General features: G+C 41.9%; 1 protein-coding gene across 2 annotated transcripts; it reads left to right on the forward strand.

Moving 5' to 3' along the window:
* The first annotated feature begins 11,618 nt into the window (after positions 1–11,618).
* On the forward strand, positions 11,619–18,073 carry LOC116360821 (piggyBac transposable element-derived protein 4-like). 2 transcript variants are annotated; one of them, XM_031815698.1, is made up of 4 exons: positions 11,619–12,005; positions 12,508–12,540; positions 13,102–13,207; positions 15,690–18,073. In XM_031815698.1, the coding sequence occupies exons 1-4, from the start codon at positions 11,858–11,860 to the stop codon at positions 17,464–17,466; spliced, it is 2,064 nt and encodes a 687-aa protein (XP_031671558.1). In that variant the 5' UTR covers positions 11,619–11,857; the 3' UTR covers positions 17,467–18,073. The 2 variants fall into 2 exon arrangements, with proteins under 2 accessions (XP_031671558.1, XP_031671559.1); XM_031815699.1 differs by lacking the exon at positions 13,102–13,207 and having other exon boundaries at positions 11,635–12,005.
* The last annotated feature ends 4,410 nt before the right edge of the window (positions 18,074–22,483 follow it).

Raw genomic sequence — 22,483 nt, forward strand, 5'->3', positions numbered from 1 at the left:
GCTATCTAACCTCCAAACAAGCTTCAATGCCATACAACACTCCTTCCGTGGCCTCCAACTGCTCTTAAACGCTAGTAAAACCAAATGCATGCTTTTCAACCGGTCGCTGCCTGCACCCGCATGCCCGACTAGCATCACCACCCTGGATGGTTCCGACCTAGAATATGTGGACGTCTATAAGTACCTAGGTGTCTGGCTAGACTGCAAACTCTCCTTCCAGACTCATATCAAACATCTCCAATCGAAAATCAAATCAAGAGTCGGCTTTCTATTCCGCAACAAAGCCTCCTTCACTCATGCCGCCAAGCTTACCCTAGTAAAACTGACTATCCTACCGATCCTCGACTTCGGCGATGTCATCTACAAAATGGCTTCCAACACTCTACTCAGCAAACTGGATGCAGTCTATCACAGTGCCATCCGTTTCATCACTAAAGCACCTTATACCACCCACCACTGCGACTTGTATGCTCTAGTCGGCTGGCCCTCGCTACATATTCGTCGCCAAGCCCACTGGCTCCAGGTCATCTACAAGTCCATGCTAGGTAAAGCTCCGCCTTATGTCAGCTCACTGGTCACGATGGCAACACCCATCCGTAGCACGCGCTCCAGCAGGTGTATCTCACTGATCATCCCTAAAGCCAACACCTCATTTGGCCGCCTTTCGTTCCAGTACTCTGCTGCCTGTGACTGGAACGAATTGCAAAAATCGCTGAAGTTGGAGACTTTTATCTCCCTCACCAACTTCAAACATCAGCTATCTGAGCAGCTAACCGATCGCTGCAGCTGTACATAGTCTATTGGTAAATAGCCCACCCTTTTTCACCTACCTCATCCCCATACTGTTTTTATTTATTTACTTTTCTGCTCTTTTGCACACCAATATCTCTACCTGTACATGACCATCTGATCATTCATCACTCCAGTGTTAATCTGCAAAATTGTAATTATTTGCCTACCTCCTCATGCCTTTTGCACACATTGTATATAGACTCCCCCTTTGGTTTCTACTGTGTTATTGACTTGTTAATTGTTTACTCCATGTGTAACTCTTTGTTGTCTGCTCACACTGCTATGCTTTATCTTGGCCAGGTCGCAGTTGCAAATGAGAACTTGTTCTCAACTAGCCTACCTGGTTAAATAAAGGTGTTCTCAACTAGCCTACCTGGTTAAATAAAGGTGTTCTCAACTAGCCTACCTGGTTAAATAAAGGTGTTCTCAACTAGCCTACCTGGTTAAATAAAGGTGTTCTCAACTAGCCTACCTGGTTAAATAAAGGTGTTCTCAACTAGCCTACCTGGTTAAATAAAGGTGTTCTCAACTAGCCTACCTGGTTAAATAAAGGTGTTCTCAACTAGCCTACCTGGTTAAATAAAGGTGTTCTCAACTAGCCTACCTGGTTAAATAAAGGTGTTCTCAACTAGCCTACCTGGTTAAATAAAGGTGTTCTCAACTAGCCTACCTGGTTAAATAAAGGTGTTCTCAACTAGCCTACCTGGTTAAATAAAGGTGTTCTCAACTAGCCTACCTGGTTAAATAAAGGTGTTCTCAACTAGCCTACCTGGTTAAATAAAGGTGTTCTCAACTAGCCTACCTGGTTAAATAAAGGTGTTCTCAACTAGCCTACCTGGTTAAATAAAGGTGTAATAAAAAATAAAAAATAAAAAATGTAGAAGCTCTGAGTCATTACTTCCTCATGTTCTCCTCCAATCACAGTGTATGATACCATGTAGAAGCTCTGAGTCATTACTTCCTCATGTTCTCCTCCAATCACAGTGTATGATACCATGTAGAAGCTCTGAGTCATTACTTCCTCATGTTCTCCTCCAATCACAGTGTATGATACCATGTAGAAGCTCTGAGTCATTACTTCCTCATGTTCTCCTCCAATCACAGTGTATGATACCATGTAGAAGCTCTGAGTCATTACTTCCTCATGTTCTCCTCCAATCACAGTGTATGATACCATGTAGAAGCTCTGAGTCATTACTTCCTCATGTTCTCCTCCAATCACAGTGTATGATACCATGTAGAAGCTCTGAGTCATTACTTCCTCATGTTCTCCTCCAATCACAGTGTATGATACCATGTAGAAGCTCTGAGTCATTACTTCCTCATGTTTCCTCCAATCACAGTGTATGATACCATGTAGAAGCTCTGAGTCATTACCTCCTCATGTTCTCCTCCAATCACAGTGTATGATACCATGTAGAAGCTCTGAGTCATTACTTCCTCATGTTCTCCTCCAATCACAGTGTATGATACCATGTAGAAGCTCTGAGTCATTACTTCCTCATGTTCTCCTCCAATCACAGTGTATGATACCATGTAGAAGCTCTGAGTCATTACTTCCTCATGTTCTCCTCCAATCACAGTGTATGATACCATGTAGAAGCTCTGAGTCATTACCTCCTCATGTTCTCCTCCAATCACAGTGTATGATACCATGTAGAAGCTCTGAGTCATTACCTCCTCATGTTCTCCTCCAATCACAGTGTATGATACCATGTAGAAGCTCTGAGTCATTACTTCCTCATGTTCTCCTCCAATCACAGTGTATGATACCATGTAGAAGCTCTGAGTCATTACCTCCTCATGTTCTCCTCCAATCACAGTGTATGATACCATGTAGAAGCTCTGAGTCATTACTTCCTCATGTTCTCCTCCAATCACAGTGTATGATACCATGTAGAAGCTCTGAGTCATTACTTCCTCATGTTCTCCTCCAATCACAGTGTATGATACCATGTAGAAGCTCTGAGTCATTACTTCCTCATGTTCTCCTCCAATCACAGTGTATGATACCATGTAGAAGCTCTGACGAAGGCCTTGAGGCCTAAAAGCAGTGTGGGAGTTTCTTCTTCTTTTTTTCCTCATGTTATTCCATTGACCTGCAACAAAAAGATCAGCTCAGATGTGCCTTTTTTGAAGTTGTGTAAGTTGCACAATATGTATTTTGGATGCAGCGGTTGTTAGCTTGAATGCTAACGCCCATTGACAAAGGCTGGTAGCAAAGCTAGCCAAAGAGCATTTTATTGGTTGAAGCCATTTATTTTAATTTTTTTTAAGTATTAAAGCAGTTGTTTTGAGACGATGACACAAACATATTAAGCGGGACATTCAAATGAGCCTTACATTTGCAATTTAAAAAGTAGTGTGAAATACACTCATAACCAACCTGTAAATGGAGGCTATTATAGAACTCCCCTGAGTTTTCTCCCACGGTGGTGAGTTCAAGAATAGCAACACAGATCTTAATGCTGCAATGTTTTGCAATCACAGACAGAGATATTGGAGGGGCCGGTATTGAAGGGGCCTAATTGGAGGGGCCTATATTGAAGGGGCCTGTATTGGAGGGGCCTGTATTGGAGGGGCCTATATTTGAGGGGGCCTGTATTGGAAGGGCCGGTATTGAAGGGGCCTGTATTGGAGGGGCCTGTATTGGAGGGGCCTGTATTGGAGGGGCCTATATTTGAGGGGGCCTGTATTGGAAGGGCCGGTATTGAAGGGGCCTGTATTGGAGGGGCCTGTATTGGAGGGGCTGGTTTGGAGGGGCCGGTATTGAAGGGGCCGGTATTGAAGGGGCCTGTATTGGAGGGGCCAATATTGGAGGGGCCTGTATTGGAGGGGCCTATATTGGAGGGGCCTGTATTGGAGGGGCTGGTATTGAAGGGGCCTGTATTGGAGGGGCCGGTATTGGAGGGGCCTGTATTGGAGGGGCCGGTATTGGAGGGGCTGGTATTGAAGGGCCTGTATTGGAGGGGCCTGTATTGGAGGGGCCTATATTGGAGGGGCCGGTATTGGAGGGGCCTGTATTGGAGGGGCCGGTATTGGAGGGGCCTATATTGGTGACACGGTCTGCTTAGAGTTTCAGCAACTATAATAACTTATTTCTAGCCTACAATCATCCACTTTACTACTAATAGGAAAGAAATAAGACAGAATAGGACTGTTGTTGCTCACATGACTGTTGTCAAATACGTTTGTAAAAGCATTTAAACATTCAGGACAAATTATTGCACATCATCGTGGGCTTTTAGCTGAAATAACCAGTGGATTTCTGCTGTTGTGGCCTTTTAACCGTCAGTCTGACTTTGTTGTTCACACAGGAGAGAGACGTGACTATCGTGGATCCTCTGGGGAGACTCAACAACCTCATGAAGCAGAGAAGAGACTCTCCACATCAGAACATCTCAATAAACACCAGCAGACACCCACAAGGGATAAATCCAACCACTGCTCTGTCTGTGGGAAGAGTTACTCAAGATCAGATTCACTGAAAGCACACCAGAGAATTCACACTGGAGACAAATCTTATACCTGTGATCAATGTGGGAAGAGTTTTGCTACATCAAGCAAGCTGACTATACACCAGAGAAAACACACAGGAGAGAAATCTTTTCACTGCTCAGACTGTGGGAAGAGTTACTCAAAATCAGATTCACTGAAAGCACACCAGAGAATTCACACTGGAGAGAAACCTTATAGCTGTGATCATTGTGGGAAGAGTTTTACTACATTGAGCCAGCTGACTATACACCAGAGCAATCACACAGGAGAGAAACCTTACAACTGCTCTGACTGTGGAAAGAGTTTTGTTATATCAGGATATTTAAAATCACACCAGAGAATACACACAGGAGAGAAACCGTATAGCTGTGATCAATGTGACAAGAGTTTTAGTCACTCAAGCAGCCTGATTGTACACCAGAGAACACACACAGGAGAGAAGCCTTATAGCTGTGATCAATGTGGGAAGAGTTTTACTGAATCTACTCAGCTGACTAAGCACCAGAGAAAACACACAGGGGAGGAAGTATCACCATTGTTGTGACCGTCGAAAGAGTTTTGTTTTGTCAGGACTTTTATAATCACACCAGACGAGACACACAGGAGAGAAGTCTCATAGCCGAAAACAATATGACAAAAGATACTCTGATAAAATATCTGATTAAACATCATACATGAAGGAGTTGAATGCTTTTAACATTGTAGTCAGAGTATTTTAATGATGTCACAATGTAGAATGTTTTAACATTGTAGTATGAGTATTCTAATGATGTCACAATGTAGAATGCTTTAACATTGTAGTAGAAGTATTCTAATGATGTCACAATGTAGAAGCCTAAACGTTTGTCCCCTGATCTATTGATTTCAGCATGATATGGATATTAGCCTCATCAGGGGGAAAATACAGGCTCTGAAATGAAAGAGTAGTATTTATTTGATTAACAAAAAAGAAAGTTGTGTTGCACTATTTAATTTTTTTCATCGTCTTATGTTTTGTTGTGTAGTAAATATTTCAGTTTTTATTTTCATTGTTTTTATTCATCCATGTCTGAAATGTGCTGTATAAATAAATCTTGATTTGTATATTGTAAAACAAATTAACCCAACGACCGACCTTAAAGAATCCAGTGCATTTATGTTGAAAAAATGAAAACAAACAAATGGATCAAACAGATCAATCCCACTTTTCCAGCCTGCTGAAGGTGTGGTGGAGAGGTAAACACCACCCCCTCTAACACGACTCCATTTAGTTGCTTCCAGCCTATAGACAGAAACTAAAACAGGAAGCTCCCGCGCACAGGTCTGTTCGACGTTGGTCCGACCAATCTGATTCCACGCTTCAAGACTGCTTCGATCACGTGGATTGGGATATGTTCCGCATTGCATCCAACAACATTGACGAATACGCTGATTCGGTGAGCGAGTTCATTAGAAAGTGCATCGGCGATGTCGTACCCACAGCAACTATTAAAAACCCCAAACCATTAAAACATTCCCAAACCAGAAACCGTGGATTGATGGCAGCATTCGTGTGAAACTGAAAGCGCAACCACTGCTTTTAATCAGGGCAAGGTGACAGGAAACATGACCGAATACAAACAGTGTAGCTATTCCCTCCGCAAGGCAATCAAAAAAGCTAAGCATCAGTATAGAGACAAAGTAGAGTCTCAATTCAACGGCTCAGACACGAGGTATGTGGCAGGGTCTACAGTCAATCACGGATTACAAAAAGAAAACCAGCCCCGTCGCGGACCAGGATGTCTTGCTCCCAGACAGACTAAAAACTTCTTTGCTCGCTTTGAGGACAATACAGTGCCACTGACACGGCCCGCTACCAAAACCTGCTGACTCTCCTTCACTGCAGCCGATGTGAGTAAAACATTTAAACGTGTCAACCCTCGCAAAGCTGCAGGCCCAGACGGCATCCCCAGCCATGTCCTCACAGCATGCGCAGACCAGCTGACTGGTGTGTTTACGGACATATTCAATCAAACCTTAACCCAGTCTGCTTTCCCCACATGCTTCAAGAGGGCCACCATTGTTCCTGTTCCCAAGAAAGATAAGGTAACTGAGCTAAATGACTACTGCCCCATAGCACTCACTTCTGTCATCATGAAGTGCTTTGAGAGACTAGTCAAGGACCATATCACCTCCACCCTACCTAGACCCACTCCAATTTGCTTACCGCCCCAATAGGTCCACAGACGACGCAATTGCAACCACACTGCACACTGCCCTAACCCATCTGGACAAGAGAAATACCTATGTGAGAATGCTGTTCATCGACTACAGCTCAGCATTTAACACCAGAGTACCCTCCAAACTCGTCATCAAGCTCGAGACCCTGGGGGCGGCCTGACGGGCAGCCCCCAGGTGGTGAGGGTAGGTAACAACATCTCCACCCCGCTGATCCTCAACACTGGGGCCCCACAAGGGTGCGTTCTGAGCTCTCTCCTGTACTCCCTGTTCACCTACGACTGCGTGGCCATGCACGCCTCCAACTCAATCATCAAGTTTGCAGATGACACTACAGTGGTAGGCTTGGTTATCAACAACGACGAGACGGCCTACAGGGAGGAGGTGAGGGCCCTCGGAGTGTGGTGTCAGGAAAATAACCTCACACTCAACGTCAACAAAACAAAGGAGATGATCGTGGACTTCAGGAAACAGCAGAGGGAGCACCTCCACATCCACATCGAAGGGACAGTAGTGGAGAGGGTAGTAAGTTTTAAGTTCCTCAGTAGATGAGGAACTTGCAGTAGATGGTATAGAGTACAGTATATACATATGAGATGAGTAATGTAGGGTATGTAAACATTATATAAAGTGGCATTGTTTAAAGTGACTAGTGATATATTTATTACATCCAATTTGTAATTATTAAAGTGGCTAGAGATTTTAGTCAGTATGTTGGCAGCAGCCACTGGCTGTTTAACAGTCTGATGGCCTTGAGATAGAAGCTGTTTTTCAGTCTCTCAGTCTCTCAGTCTCTCGGTCCCAGCTTTGATGCACATTTACTGACCTCGCACAAGCATTTCGCTACACTCGCAATAACATCTGCTAACCATGTGTATGTGACAAATTAATTTGATTTGATTTGATTTGATTTGGATGACAGTGGGGTGAACAGGCAGTGGCTTGGGTGGTTGTTGTCCTTGATGATCTATTTGGCCTTCCTGTGACATCGGGTGGTGTAGGTGTCCTGCAGACCTCACTACCCTCTGGAGAGCCTTACAGTTGTGGGCGGAGCAGTTGCCGTACCAGGCGGTGATACAGCCCGACAGGATGCTCTCGATTGTGCATCTGTAAAAATGTGTGTGTTTTTGGTGACAAGTCAAATTTCTTCAGCCTCCTGAGGTTGAAGAGGCGCTATTGCGCCTCCTTCACCACGCTGTCTGTGTGGGTGGACCATTTCAGTTTGTCCGTGATGTGTACGCCGAGGAACTTAAATCTTTCCACCTTCTCCACTACTATCCCGTCGATGTGGATAAGGGGTTGCTGGATCGAATCCCGAGCTCGCAAGGTAAAAGTCTGTTGTTCTGCCCCTGAACAAGACAGTTCACTAGACAGTTCAGGGGCAGTGTCCAGAAGCACATTTCGAAGCGCTCTGATTGGTTGGGAATGGCAGGGCTATGATGGGTGAGGGATAATTTAGATAGGCTGAGCAGCCAAACTAACGAGATTGAAGGGACTGTTAGGTAGAGGAGAAGGATGGCCTTTATTACAGCCCCACTACCAAATATGTTGATGAGAGGAAGCCCAGGTTTACAAGATGGCGAGATTGAGAAATTAGCAGAATGTCGGCCAAAATCATCGATGAAACGTTTGATCTCAATACAGTTTTCTGTTTCCATAACTAGAATCTGTAACAAACAGAGTGTACTACGTTGTAGACTTTACCCTTTTGCCAAAGTTTAAAAGAAATGCGTTGTTTAGAAGGAGTGCGAGGACGTATTGAGTTGTTGCACACGCGCACTTCACACAGTAGGCGTTCCCTAACGGACATATGCAAATAATACCAGAACGCGCCAATAGGATCTCGCTAGCTCGTGCTGGGCTCTGCCCACCTGCTTGCTTGCTCTGTCCACTATGATTCATTTGCTCCCATTGGAAACGACAGGCTCTGGTCCATCTTGGGTCAATTATACAAATATTTGGCCACGCGGTCTGTGAAGGGCATGAGGTGTGGCTGACATTAGCCAACTTGAGCTAGCTACCGAGCTAGCATACAAACTTTATTTAAATTTTTTATTAACAACAAATGAATATGATATATATATAAGTATATATAAAGGACATTTAGGCTGGGTGGGGATAGGGGCGGGCGGGGCGATATCACATTACACAAGGACCTTAAAAGGGACATACACACAGTTATAATTGTATTTTTGTTGGGAAAGTATTTCTTTGTCTTAAAATGTAGTTCCATTTATTTTTTGTAATAAAATGTGGTGTTTTGTTTGTACATTTAGATTTGTGAATTTGAAATTTGGCCAAAATATTTTAATTAATTACATCAAATTGTAATCATCTTATTTCTATCGTAAGTGAAGAATCCAAGCAGTACATCTCTCCATAATAGTGTAAAATCTTCATAAATGTGTTCAATTATAAGTGGTGTAAAGTACTACTTAAGGCGTTTTTTGGTATCTGCACTTTTACTATTTCTATTTTAGCTAACTTTTACTTTACTTCGTTCCTAAAGAAAATAATGTACTTTTTACTCCAGCCTCTGATCTGAAGGACTCAGTAAACAGGAAAATGGTCCAATTCACACACTTATCAAGAGAACATCCCTGGTCGTCCTTACTGCCTCTGATCTGGAGGACTCAGTAAACAGGAAAATGGTCCAATTCACACACTTATCAAGAGAACATCCCTGGTCATCCCTACTGCCTCTGATCTGGAGGACTCAGTAAACAGAGAACATCCCTGGTCATCCCTACTGCCTCTGATCTGGCGGGCTCACTAAACAGAGAACATCCCTGGTCGTCCCTACTGCGAACATCCCTGGTCGTCCCTACTGCCTCTAATCTGGCGGGCTCACTAAACAGAGAACATCCCTGGTCGTCCCTACTGCCTCTAATCTGGCGGGCTCACTAAACAGAGAACATCCCTGGTCATCCCTACTGCCTCTAATCTGGCGGGCTCACTAAACAGAGAACATCCCTGGTCGTCCTTACTGCCTCTAATCTGGCGGGCTCACTAAACAGAGAACATCCCTGGTCGTCCTTACTGCCTCTAATCTGGAGGACTCAGTAAACAGGAAAATGGTCCAATTCACACACTTATCAAGAGAACATCCCTGGTCGTCCCTACTGCCTCTGATCTGGAGGACTCAGTAAACAGAGAACATCCCTGGTCATCCCTACTGCCTCTGATCTGGCGGGCTCACTAAACAGAGAACATCCCTGGTCGTCCCTACTGCGAACATCCCTGGTCGTCCCTACTGCCTCTAATCTGGCGGGCTCACTAAACAGAGAACATCCCTGGTCGTCCCTACTGCCTCTAATCTGGCGGGCTCACTAAACAGAGAACATCCCTGGTCATCCCTACTGCCTCTAATCTGGCGGGCTCACTAAACAGAGAACATCCCTGGTCATCCCTACTGCCTCTAATCTGGCGGGCTCACTAAACAGAGAACATCCCTGGTCGTCCTTACTGCCTCTAATCTGGCGGGCTCACTAAACAGAGAACATCCCTGGTCGTCCTTACTGCCTCTAATCTGGCGGGCTCACTAAACAGAGAACATCCCTGGTCATCCCTACTGCCTCTGATCTGGCGGGCTCACTAAACAGAGAACATCCCTGGTCATCCTTACTGCCTCTAATCTGGCGGGCTCAATAAACAGCGAACATCCCTGGTCGTCCCTACTGCCTCTAATCTGGCGGGCTCACTAAACACAAATGCTTCATTTGAAAGTTATTTCTGAGTGTGCCCTTGTCTATCCATAAAGAAAAACATTTTAAATAATGGTGCCGTCTGCTTTGCTTAATATAAGACATTTGAAATGGTTTATACTTTTACTTTAGATACTTAAGTATATTTTAAACCAAATACTTTTAACCCTCACTTACTTTTTCTATTAAGGTATCTTTACTTTTACTCACGTATGACAATTGAGTACTTTTTCCACCACTGTCAATTATGAATCTACTGGTGTCTTGCCACAGATTCCCTACATGAATACAATGCCCCAAAAGATACAACACTGTTTCTGGGTGGTCATTACAAAATGTACAATTTGAATTTATGTTTTTCTCTTTACTTCATATAGTGGTTGGCAGGATAATATTTATGAATAATTTTAAAATAAACTTCCTTAATTTTGTTAATAAATTGGTTTGTGTAAATAAAGGTCAAATTAAAGAAATAAAAAAGTTTGTGGCAACATTCAAACTTTTTCCCCAACAGATATTATCAATAAAACCATTCCAATAAGGCATGGCATAAGATATAGATACAACATCCTGCTGAAACGCTACTGTAAATTTGTGTTTCGAGGCTGAAGGCATAAGATATAGATACAAAATCATTTTGAAACATATAGCTCTATTGTTGTTGAATGGACTAAAATAAAAATAAAAACATATTTCCTACTGATGAGTCAACAGGTTTAATTGTAGGTATGTTCTGACGGTCTTGACACATTCCTGAACAAAAAAGCAACGCCTGAGGGAATGACATCTAAAACAATGGCAACATGTTTAGGTGTTACAGGACCTTGTGAAGTGATCAGCATTCCTTATAACTAAGTAAAAGACCCTCTGCATTTACCATTTGTCTCACCAATAGCATATTAATTAGGAAACAATATTCTCAAAACAAATTAAGTATTTTTATACAAATATGTGGCGATTATTTTATATATAATATATGTGTGGAGTAAAATTATGCAAAAGAAAAGCTGTCGATGAAAAGCAGAGTTTCACTGGAACTTTCTCAATATTATAACTGCGAACCAACATGACCAAACCAACTCGGTAGTACAGAGTAGATCAATATAGCGTTGCAAAAATATTGCATTGTGGGTAATTTAGAAGATAGCCGGAAATAGGTTAATAAATATGTAATAACGCAAAAACATTTAGTACTTTTGTACATATAGGTAACCAGATCGTGACTGAAACTACTTTACTAAGTCTTTAACCACACTGTTGTTACATTGGTGGGTAAAATGTCATGCTTCCTTAACGACAACTTGTCTGATAATTAAAATATACATTTTACTCAACTGCGTTACGCACTCCAGTCAGCAGATGGCGGTCTGAGACTTTAAGCCGATGCTGCTGATGTGACGTATAATGTAGTGGACGGAACGCTTCTTTCTTCTTTCAACGGCAGCAACAGTTCGTCAGACACCTCGGTAGCTTGCTAGACAACAGAGACGAAACAATAAAGCTCTTTAGACGCTTTAGTGTATATTAGCCACTGTGTTTTAAACACAACACACTTCTGTCGTCTAGTTAGCTATCAGATTTAATTTAATATTTACGGTGTTGTTATTATTGGTCATCTAGCTGGCTGGTTAAGTTAGCATTAGCCTAGCTAGCTAACATCTCCGACCATGTGTTCACTAAGCTACTCTCCTCCTGCTAAAGAAGAGGAGGTCTGCTGGACGGAGAAAGAAGGTCTGTGGCTGAATGTTGTCGTAAAAGAGGAGAAGGAAGAGGAGCATGTCACTATACAAAAACAAGTAGATGCGGAGGCCACGGGTATGATAAAACATAATTTACTGCTCTAACTACACTGGAGACCAGTTTATAAAAGCAATAAGGCACCTCGAGGGTTTGTAGTAAATGGCCAATATACCACGGCTAAGGGCTGTGTCCGCGGTGCGTCGTGCTTAAGAACAGCCCTTAGCCGTGGTATATTGGCCATATACCACACCCCCGCGTGCCTTATTGCTTAAATATAACACATGCCTATAACATTAACTTAGTTAAACTGTCAGACTCCAAAATAAGCTTTTTTTTACTCCAATGTTTAGAAACAATGTAAACCATCACTGTATAGCCTCAATATGATTAAAACTGTAATGTTTATCATAGATGGTCAGTCCTTGCATCCATAGGTCTGTCTATGAATTTGAGAGTAGTTACATTTCTCCAGCCCCATCCATCTTATTACCAAAATAGTGGTGGAATTACAGCTTTGTTATTGGTTGAACTGCAGATTGGTTGTGGCTTTTTTAATGATTTTTTTTTACTTCTACAGGATCTCTAAATATGGACAGTTGCTGCTCTGATGGTAAATAAATGTACTTCCATTCAGTAATCTTGCTCTGATTTGTCATCCCGAGGGTCCCAGTAGTTTAGTTTTCCCGATCCATGTTGTATACAGTGTTTTGCATGAATTCCGACTCTTTCAACTTGCAAAAAAAACAATTTATGAAATCTAATCGGCAAAACGTTGTTTAGCCCGGGTCAAGTTTGGTTCCTGTGCAATCCCCCAGACACTCTAGAAGACAACCAAACTTGTTTCATCATTCTACATTACATATTGGCTATGCAACACATCAATTATACCATGAAGGTCAGCCATCATTACTCACCAATGAGAAGAGCTGTGTTCACTTGATTGACAGTGTCTTGGTCCAATGACCACCTATCATTTTGAAACATAGCTAGCTAGATAGCCAATGAGCTGGGCTTTCCAGCAGTATGTGAACGGAAACAGGACACACGGTAGTTTACATTGGTTCGTTCTCTTCTACAAACTTCTCAAATCTGAAAAAGTTAAACATGGTTACTAAGAGTGGAAAGGCTAAGTCAAAGTCCAAGTATAAACATGTTGATGATATTATTGCAGAAATTGAGAGTGACACAGAAGGAATGGATGAGGACTCTGTGAGTGACAGTTATGATTCCAGCGCAGAAGAAATGTTTTTGGAAGGAAAAGATCCACTTTTAGATCAGTAAGTAAAATAGGTGCTTATGCAGTTGTTTAAATGGTTGCTTATTCATTTGAGACATTTTTATATATATATATATATATGTGTGTGTGTATAATATTAGTGAAGACATCAAAACTATGAAATAACACATATGGAATCATGTAGTAACCAAAAAAAAGTGTTAAACAAATCAAAATATATTTTATATTTGAGATTCTTCAAAGGAGCCACCCTTTGCCTTGATGAGAGCTTTGCACACTCTTGGCATTCTCTCAACCAGCTTCACGGGGTGGTCATCTGGAATGCATTTCAATTAACAGGTGTACCGTGTTGAGGTATAAACATACAATGTATTAGCATAGCCTATGTTATGTTGGCTATGACATGCTGTGGAATTTTGACTGTCTTATTGATCCACATATTTCATTATAATGATTGTGTTCCTTATACTCTATATAATATATATGTTTACAGATATGTGTATGTAATGTATTGATGCAGGGCTCTCACCAGTAATGTATTGATGCAGAGCTCTCACCAGTAATGTATTGATGCAGGGCTCTCACCAGTAATGTATTGATGCAGGGCTCTCACCTGTAATGTATTGATGCAGAGCTCTCACCAGTAATGTATTGATGCAGAGCTCTCACCAGTAATGTATTGATGCAGGGCTCTCACCTGTAATGTATTGATGCAGGGCTCTCACCTGTAATGTATTGATGCAGGGCTCTCACCTGTAATGTATTGATGCAGGGCTCTCACCTGTAATGTATTGATGCAGGGCTCTCACCAGTAATGTATTGATGCAGGGCTCTCACCAGTAATGTATTGATGCAGGGCTCTCACCTGTAATGTATTGATGCAGGGCTCTCGCCAGTAATGTATTGATGCAGGGCTCTCGCCTGTAATGTATTGATGCAGGGCTCACCTGTAATGTATTGATGCAGGGCTCACCTGTAATGTATTGATGCAGGGCTCACCTGTAATGTATTGATGCAGGGCTCACCTGTAATGTATTGATGCAGGGCTCACCTGTAATGTATTGATGCAGGGCTCTCACCTGTAATGTATTGATGCAGGGCTCTCACCTGTAATGTATTGATGCAGGGCTCTCACCAGTAATGTATTGATGCAGGGCTCTCACCTGTAATGTATTGATGCAGGGCTCTCACCTGTAATGTATTGATGCAGGGCTCTCACCTGTAATGTATTGATGCAGGGCTCACCAGTAATGTATTGATGCAGGGCTCTCACCTGTAATGTATTGATGCAGGGCTCTCACCAGTAATGTATTGATGCAGGGCTCTCACCAGTAATGTATTGATGCAGGGCTCACCAGTAATGTATTGATGCAGGGCTCACCAGTAATGTATTGATGCAGGGCTCACCAGTAATGTATTGATGCAGGGCTCACCAGTAATGTATTGATGCAGGGCTCACCAGTAATGTATTGATGCAGGGCTCACCAGTAATGTATTGATGCAGGGCTCTCACCAGTAATGTATTGATGCAGGGCTCACCAGTAATGTATTGATGCAGGGCTCTCACCAGTAATGTATTGATGCAGGGCTCACCAGTAATGTATTGATGCAGAGCTCTCACCTGTAATGTATTGATGCAGGGCTCACCTGTAATGTATTGATGCAGGGCTCTCGCCTGTAATGTATTGATGCAGGGCTCTTACCTGTAATGTATTGATGCAGGGCTCTCACCTGTAATGTATTGATGCAGGGCTCACCAGTAATGTATTGATGCAGGGCTCACCAGTAATGTATTGATGCAGGGCTCTCACCTGTAATGTATTGATGCAGGGCTCTCACCTGTAATGTATTGATGCAGGGCTCTCACCTGTAATGTATTGATGCAGGGCTCTCACCAGTAATGTATTGATGCAGGGCTCTCACCTGTAATGTATTGATGCAGGGCTCACCAGTAATGTATTGATGCAGGGCTCACCAGTAATGTATTGATGCAGGGCTCTCACCAGTAATGTATTGATGCAGGGCTCTCACCTGTAATGTATTGATGCAGGGCTCTCACCTGTAATGTATTGATGCAGGGCTCTCACCAGTAATGTATTGATGCAGGGCTCTCACCTGTAATGTATTGATGCAGGGCTCACCAGTAATGTATTGATGCAGGGCTCTCACCAGTAATGTATTGATGCAGGGCTCTCACCTGTAATGTATTGATGCAGGGCTCTCACCAGTAATGTATTGATGCAGGGCTCTCACCAGTAATGTATTGATGCAGGGCTCTCACCTGTAATGTATTGATGCAGGGCTCTCACCTGTAATGTATTGATGCAGGGCTCTCACCTGTAATGTATTGATGCAGGGCTCTCACCAGTAATGTATTGATGCAGGGCTCTCACCAGTAATGTATTGATGCAGGGCTCTTACCTGTAATGTATTGATGCAGGGCTCACTTCTACTTAACTAAAGGTTAAATAAAATAACAGTCAACTTGAGATCTAACTGAATGTTTTTTTTATCCTCCATAGTGGTAGAGACTCTGACTCTGATGACCTCTGGGTGCCACTCCAAAGAGACCACAGTGCTCCATCCCCTACTCATTCAAACATAGGAACTGGTTCCTCCAGTATGACCCCTGCTGTCTCTGGCTCCACACCCACCCTGGCCCGGCCATCTAGAGGTGTGAAGAAGTCAGCCCAGAAGCGGAGGAGGGTCAGCGAACTAGCAGCAACAACCACCGAGGCAGAGGACCGTTGGCACACTGTGCTAGAAGATGATGTGGAGCCACTTCCACCAACATTTAGACCGAACAGGCAGCCAGGACCTCAGCTGGACATGACTGCAGAGTACAGCCCCCTTCATCTTTTCCAGATGTTTTTCTCCTTGTCAGTTCTTGATTCGCTGGTTTCTAACACCAACAAGTATGGGGCTAAGAAACAAGCAGGCAAGAAAGAGGCCTGGAAGCCCATTTCCATCCAAGACCTGTACTGTTACATCTCACTGGTTATTTACATGGGGTTGGTGAAGTTGAAAACCCTGAAGAACTACTGGAGAACGTCAACACTCTACCAACTGCCTTTCCCCACCACTGTCATGTCTTCTAACAGGTTTCTGACTATCTCGCGGGCGCTTCATATCAGTGACCCACAAGTTGATGATGTCAATGACAAGAAGAGAGGCACAGCAAGCTTTGATAGGCTCTGCAAAATCAAACCTCTCTACTCCAGCATGGTTGAGGCCTGCAAGACCCATTTTCAGCCCAACCAGAACCTGTCCATAGATGAGAGGATGGTAGCCTCAAAGGCTAGAAATGGCCTCAAACAACATATGCCTAACAAGCAAACAAAATGGGCGTACAAACTGTTTGTTTTGGCCGATTCTGTGTGTGCCTACACTTGGAATTTTTTTGTTTACGAGGGGAAATCCATCTCAGCCACCGGTAAGGGAGTTAGTTGTGATTCCGTTGTGGAATTATTGGATTTTCCACTGCTTGGGACGGGCTTCAAACTGTTTGTGGACAACTTTTACACAAGCCCTACCCTGTTCACAGACCTGAGGAAGCTGGATGTGTGGGCTTGTGGCACCATTTGTCCCAACAGTGTAGGTTTTCCCAAAACCAAGGTGAACGACATGCCTAAGAGGGCTGATCGGGGGACCATGCGATGGATTCGTAAACATGACCTGCTCTTTGTTAAGTGGATGGATGCCAGAGAGGTGGTCATGTGCTCCAGTATCCACAAATCCTTCAGTGGCGATCACGTCAACAGGCGTGTGAAGGACGCTAATGATGCATGGACCACTAAAGATGTCCCCATTCCTGCTGCTGTGAAGGATTACAACAAGAGCATGGGAGGTGTGTACCTATCAGACGCTCTGCTAGGCTACAACAATGTTCTCCACAAGACAATGAAATGGTACAGGACATTGTTCTATCATTTCATCGACATTGCTGTGGTGAATGCATTCATCCTTCATGAGGAAATGGCTAAGAGCTGTGGACAGACCCCCATGACACCGCAAGCCTTCAGAGAGCTGCTCATCCGGGAGCTTGCTGACTGCGGCACGAAGGCCACTGCAGCACCTTCTGTCCGCTCTACTCCTGTCACCAGTGGTGTTCACCTGCCAACATACATCACTGCAGACCTGAATGTGCCTCAGGGCCAAAAGAGCAAAGCGGGCAGGCGCCGTTGTGTTCTGTGCCACAAGAAATCTCCCGTCACCTGCACTATTTGTGCTGTTACCCTCTGCTTCACAGCAGAAAGAGACTGCTATGGGACTTGGCATCAGCAGCACAATCTTGTGTAGAGGACTGTGGGTTTAAAAATATTATTATATTATATTATATTAAAAATAATATTTTTTTTTTTTCACTTTGTGGTGCGTTTATGACATTGGGTCAGTGTTGGCTGCTAACTTGGCCCTTATCTTAAATAGTTCACACTTCTGTGTTGGGAGGCGTTGGATCAGCGTTCTCGTCTCAAGTTAGTACCTTTTACGTAGGGAAGCTAATGATCCATCATGTATGACATTCCTGGGTGTGTGTTAACGTAATTTTTATATTTTATTGCCATAGCATTTTAGTATGTTCTCTATAGTCATTAACTTTTGGGCAAACTCATGAAGGACACCTGGGAAAACTTCATACTAAAATATGATGTAGCGCTCTCATTCTTCAATGTATCAGTCGGACACTGTGCGCACACACTAAGGACACCTGGGAAAACTTCATACTAAAATATGATGTAGCGCTCTCATTCTTCAATGTATCAGTCGGACACTGTGCACACACACTGCTGCCATGTTGTGGCCAACAGCTAAATGATCCTATCACCTTCCTGTCTTAATGTAAGATTTTATTCTTAACTGACTTGCCTAGTTAAATAAAGGTTAAATAAAGTATTGTTATATTCTACATTAATTTCTAATTTTCACAAACTGATGTTCAAATAGTATCAGGAATATGAATATCCTTGCTTCAGGTTCTGATCTTCAGCCAGTTAGATTTCGGTCATTTTAGGTGGAAATTAAGATGAGATGAAGAGTCCCATCCAGAAGAGGTTTTAAAGGGACAACAGGTTTTAAATAGAAACAAAATGGCTGCCCAGAGACGTGGTTTGGTAAACAGCTGGGGGATGGGGGCTGGAGAAATGTAACCACTCTGAAATTCATAGAGAAAGCTATTATATCAACCGTAACCCAAAACCTAGCGACCTCGTCAAGAATTTCAGACATTTTGGTGTAACAGTTAAGGTGTTGACAGTCGCTGGACCCAGGTTTGAGTTCAGCTCAGGGCCTCCCCCTGAATTCACTACACTATGAATACAAGGGCTGGCCATCCATGATGTCATAATGATTGTTTAACCAGGTTTCTAGGCTGTATAGTATATTCTAGAATTAATCTATGATGTCATAATGATAGTTTAACCAGGTTTCTAGGATATATAGTATATTCTAGAATTCATCCATGATGTCATAATGATAGTTTAACCAGGTTTCTAGGATATATAGTATATTCTAGGATTCATCCATGATGTCATAATGATATGACCATCCATAAGGTCAAAATGATAGCTTAACTAGATTTCGAGGCTATACAGTGTTAGTTTACCAACAGTGGCGTCATGCCAGATTATGTTTTGGTTTCTGATGGGGAAATACAGTTAAACATTTGAGGCTATTTTAAGTTATATTCTTCAAGAATCAATCGCTATTATGGCTGAGCCCATTTAGTTGATTGTTCTGGTCGATAGGCTGTTGTTCGACCAAGATTTATGTTGTCCAACAGTCTCCAATATATACGTATGTACATACGGTCACTATATTCACATGTGTTAGTGTCCATAACTTACATACATTTCCCCTGGTGGCATTCATATGTGTTAGTGTCCACGTCTTACATACATTTCCCCTGGTGGCATTCATATGTGTTAGTGTCCACACCATACATTTCCCCTGGTGGCATTCATATGTGTTAGTGTCCACGTCTTACATACATTTCCCCTGGTGGCATTCATATGTGTTAGTGTCCACGTCTTACATACAGTTCCCCTGGTGGCATTCATACCTGTTAGTGTCCATTACATACATTTCCCCTGGTGGTATTCATACCTGTTAGTGTCCACGTCTTGAAAAGGAACAACAGAGAATTTTACTCCACGAGAGGAAAGACAGACAATCAAAAAGCCAAAGAGAAACGTGCTGCTGAAATGTAACAAGAATTCAGTAAGTTCAAAGACAGAATCACTGTAGTTCAGAACCTTAGAACGTGTACAACATACACTTTATTAGAATCACTGAATCACTGTAGTTTAGAACCTTAGAACGTGTACAACATACACTTTATTAGAATCACTGTAGTTTAGAACCTTAGAACGTGTACAACATACACTTTATTAGAATCACTGTAGTTCAGAACCTTAGAACGTGTACAACATACACTTTATTAGAATCACTGTAGTTTAGAACCTTAGAACGTGTACAACATACACTTTATTAGAATCACTGTAGTTTAGAACCTTAGAACGTGTACAACATACACTTTATTAGAATCACTGTAGTTTAGAACCTTAGAACGTGTACAACATACACTTTATTAGAATCACTGTAGTTTAGAACCTTAGAACGTGTACAACATACACTTTATTAGAATCACTGTAGTTTAGAACCTTAGAACGTGTACAACATACACTTTATTAGAATCACTGTAGTTTAGAACCTTAGAACGTGTACAACATACACTTTATTAGAATCACTAGTTTAGAACCTTAGAACGTGTACAACATACACTTTATTAGAATCACTGTAGTTTAGAACCTTAGAACGTGTACAACATACACTTTATTAGAATCATGTCGAATTACTAAACTAACAATGGAATATTCCTCAACAAAAAAATGGAAGAAGATGGGACTTTAAAACAGGGTGTCCCAACTCTGTGGTCACTAAAGATCCCATGGCACTGATGAAGCTGGTCATCTGATTGGTCGAGGAGGCGGGCCTTCTGACTTTGTGGTTGCTAAAGATCCCATGGCACTGATGAAGCTGGTCATCTGATTGGTCGAGGAGGCGGGCCTTCTGACTTTGTGGTTGCTAAAGATCCCATGGCACTGATGAAGCCGGTTCAGCACACACACTCTCTCATCTGATTGGTCGAGGAGGCGGGCCTTCTGACTTTGTGGCTGTGGTCCCATGGCACTTATTTCAAAAATATGTAAGTGTGGTTAGGGAGCTGAGTTCCCCTGTACACTGTAAAGAGCCTTTGGGCGTCTAGAAAAGTGCGATGTAATTCCAATCAATTATTATTATTATTAAATGTTTTGCCATCTTCCACAGCTTGAAGATCATTCCTTTGTACAGAGACAGATACATAATACTTAAAAGGTGAACTGCAAGGCAATATTAAACAGCGCCCACGTTATCTGCTTTCCTGGATTGCAGATAAATATGAGGAAGTATATCAACTTACTGTTTACTAAGTCAAAATCTCCAGATGTTAAATAAATAAATGACTATAAGAAGGTGCCAGAGTGGCAAATAAAGTTAAAAGGATTTCATCTTAATATCAGACAAAAAAAATCTGTCTAATTTCAAACATTTTAATTGTTGTGCACAATGCTGTGAAACGTGAAACTGTGCACATTTTAAATAAAAATATATTTTTTAAAAACATGCGGATATTAGAGTAAACCTATTTTGGGTTAGGGCAAGTAACTGATTAAGGGCCAACAACATCATGATAAGCTTGTTAACCTGTAAGTTAGGACAAGTAAGAGCCAACATCATTTGGGTTAGGACAAGTAAGAGCCAACATCATTTGGGTTAGGACAAGTAAGTAGCCAACATCATTTGGGTTAGGACAAGTAAGAGCCAACATCATTTGGGTTAGGACAAGTAAGTAGCCAACATCATTTGGGTTAGGACAAGTAAGTAGCCAACATCATTTGGGTTAGGACAAGTAAGTAGCCAACATCATTTGGGTTAGGACAAGTAAGTAGCCAACATCATTTGGGTTAGGACAAGTAAGTAGCCAACATCATTTGGGTTAGGACAAGTAAGTAGCCAACATCATTTGGGTTAGGACAAGTAAGTAGCCAACATCATTTGGGTTAGGACAAGTAAGTAGCCAACATCATTTGGGTTAGGACAAGTAAGTAGCCAACATCATTTGGGTTAGGACAAGTAAGTAGCCAACATCATTTGGGTTAGGACAAGTAAGTAGCCAACATCATTTGGGTTAGGACAAGTAAGTAGCCAACATCATTTGGGTTAGGACAAGTAAGTAGCCAACATCATTTGGGTTAGGACAAGTAAGTAGCCAACATCATTTGGGTTAGGACAAGTAAGTAGCCAACATCATTTGGGTTAGGACAAGTAAGTAGCCAACATCATTTGGGTTAGGACAAGTAAGTAGCCAACATCATTTGGGTTAGGACAAGTAAGTAGCCAACATCATTTGGGTTAGGACAAGTAAGTAGCCAACATCATTTGGGTTAGGACAAGTAAGTAGCCAACATCATTTGGGTTAGGACAAGTAAGTAGCCAACATCATTTGGGTTAGGACAAGTAAGTAGCCAACATCATTTGGGTTAGGACAAGTAAGAGCCAACATCATTTGGGTTAGGACAAGTAAGTAGCCAACATCATTTGGGTTAGGACAAGTAAGTAGCCAACATCATTTGAGTTAGGACAAGTAAGTAGCCAACATCATTTGGGTTAGGACAAGTAAGTAGCCAACATCATTTGGGTTAGGACAAGTATTATAGATAATAAATAACCACATCATTGATGGATCATTTATAACGGTTGGTTTTATTATAGATAATAAATAACCACATCATTGATGGATCATTTATAACGGTTGGTGTTATTATAGATAATAAATAACCATATCATTGATGGATCATTTATAACGGTTGGTGTTATTATAGATAATAAATAACCACATCATTGATGGATCATTTATAACGGTTGGTTTTATTATAGATAATAAATAACCACATCATTGATGGATCATTTATAACGGTTGGTGTTATTATAGATAATAAATAACCATATCATTGATGGATCATTTATAACGGTTGGTGTTATTATAGATAATAAATAACCACATCATTGATGGATCATTTATAACGGTTGGTTTTATTATAGATAATAAATAACCATATCATTGATGGATCATTTATAACGGTTGGTTTTATTATAGATAATAAATAACCATATCATTGATGGATCATTTATAACGGTTGGTGTTATTATAGATAATAAATAACCATATCATTGATGTATCATTTATAACGGTTGGTGTTATTATAGATAATAAATA

The sequence above is a fragment of the Oncorhynchus kisutch genome, unplaced genomic scaffold (genome assembly GCF_002021735.2).
Source record: "Oncorhynchus kisutch isolate 150728-3 unplaced genomic scaffold, Okis_V2 scaffold503, whole genome shotgun sequence".
NCBI lineage: Eukaryota > Metazoa > Chordata > Actinopteri > Salmoniformes > Salmonidae > Oncorhynchus > Oncorhynchus kisutch.

What these genes read in the sequence shown, in the direction of transcription:
- LOC116360821 (XM_031815698.1), top strand. Translation starts at nt 11,858, where the DNA reads ATGTGTTCACTAAGCTACTCTCCTCCTGCTAAAGAAGAGGAGGTCTGC. An exon ending in GGACAGTTGCTGCTCTGATG is followed by an intron (nt 12,541 to 13,101) that starts GTAAATAAATGT and finishes ATATTATTGCAG; the next exon opens with AAATTGAGAGTGACACAGAA. An exon ending in AAAGATCCACTTTTAGATCA is followed by an intron (nt 13,208 to 15,689) that starts GTAAGTAAAATA and finishes TATCCTCCATAG; the next exon opens with TGGTAGAGACTCTGACTCTG.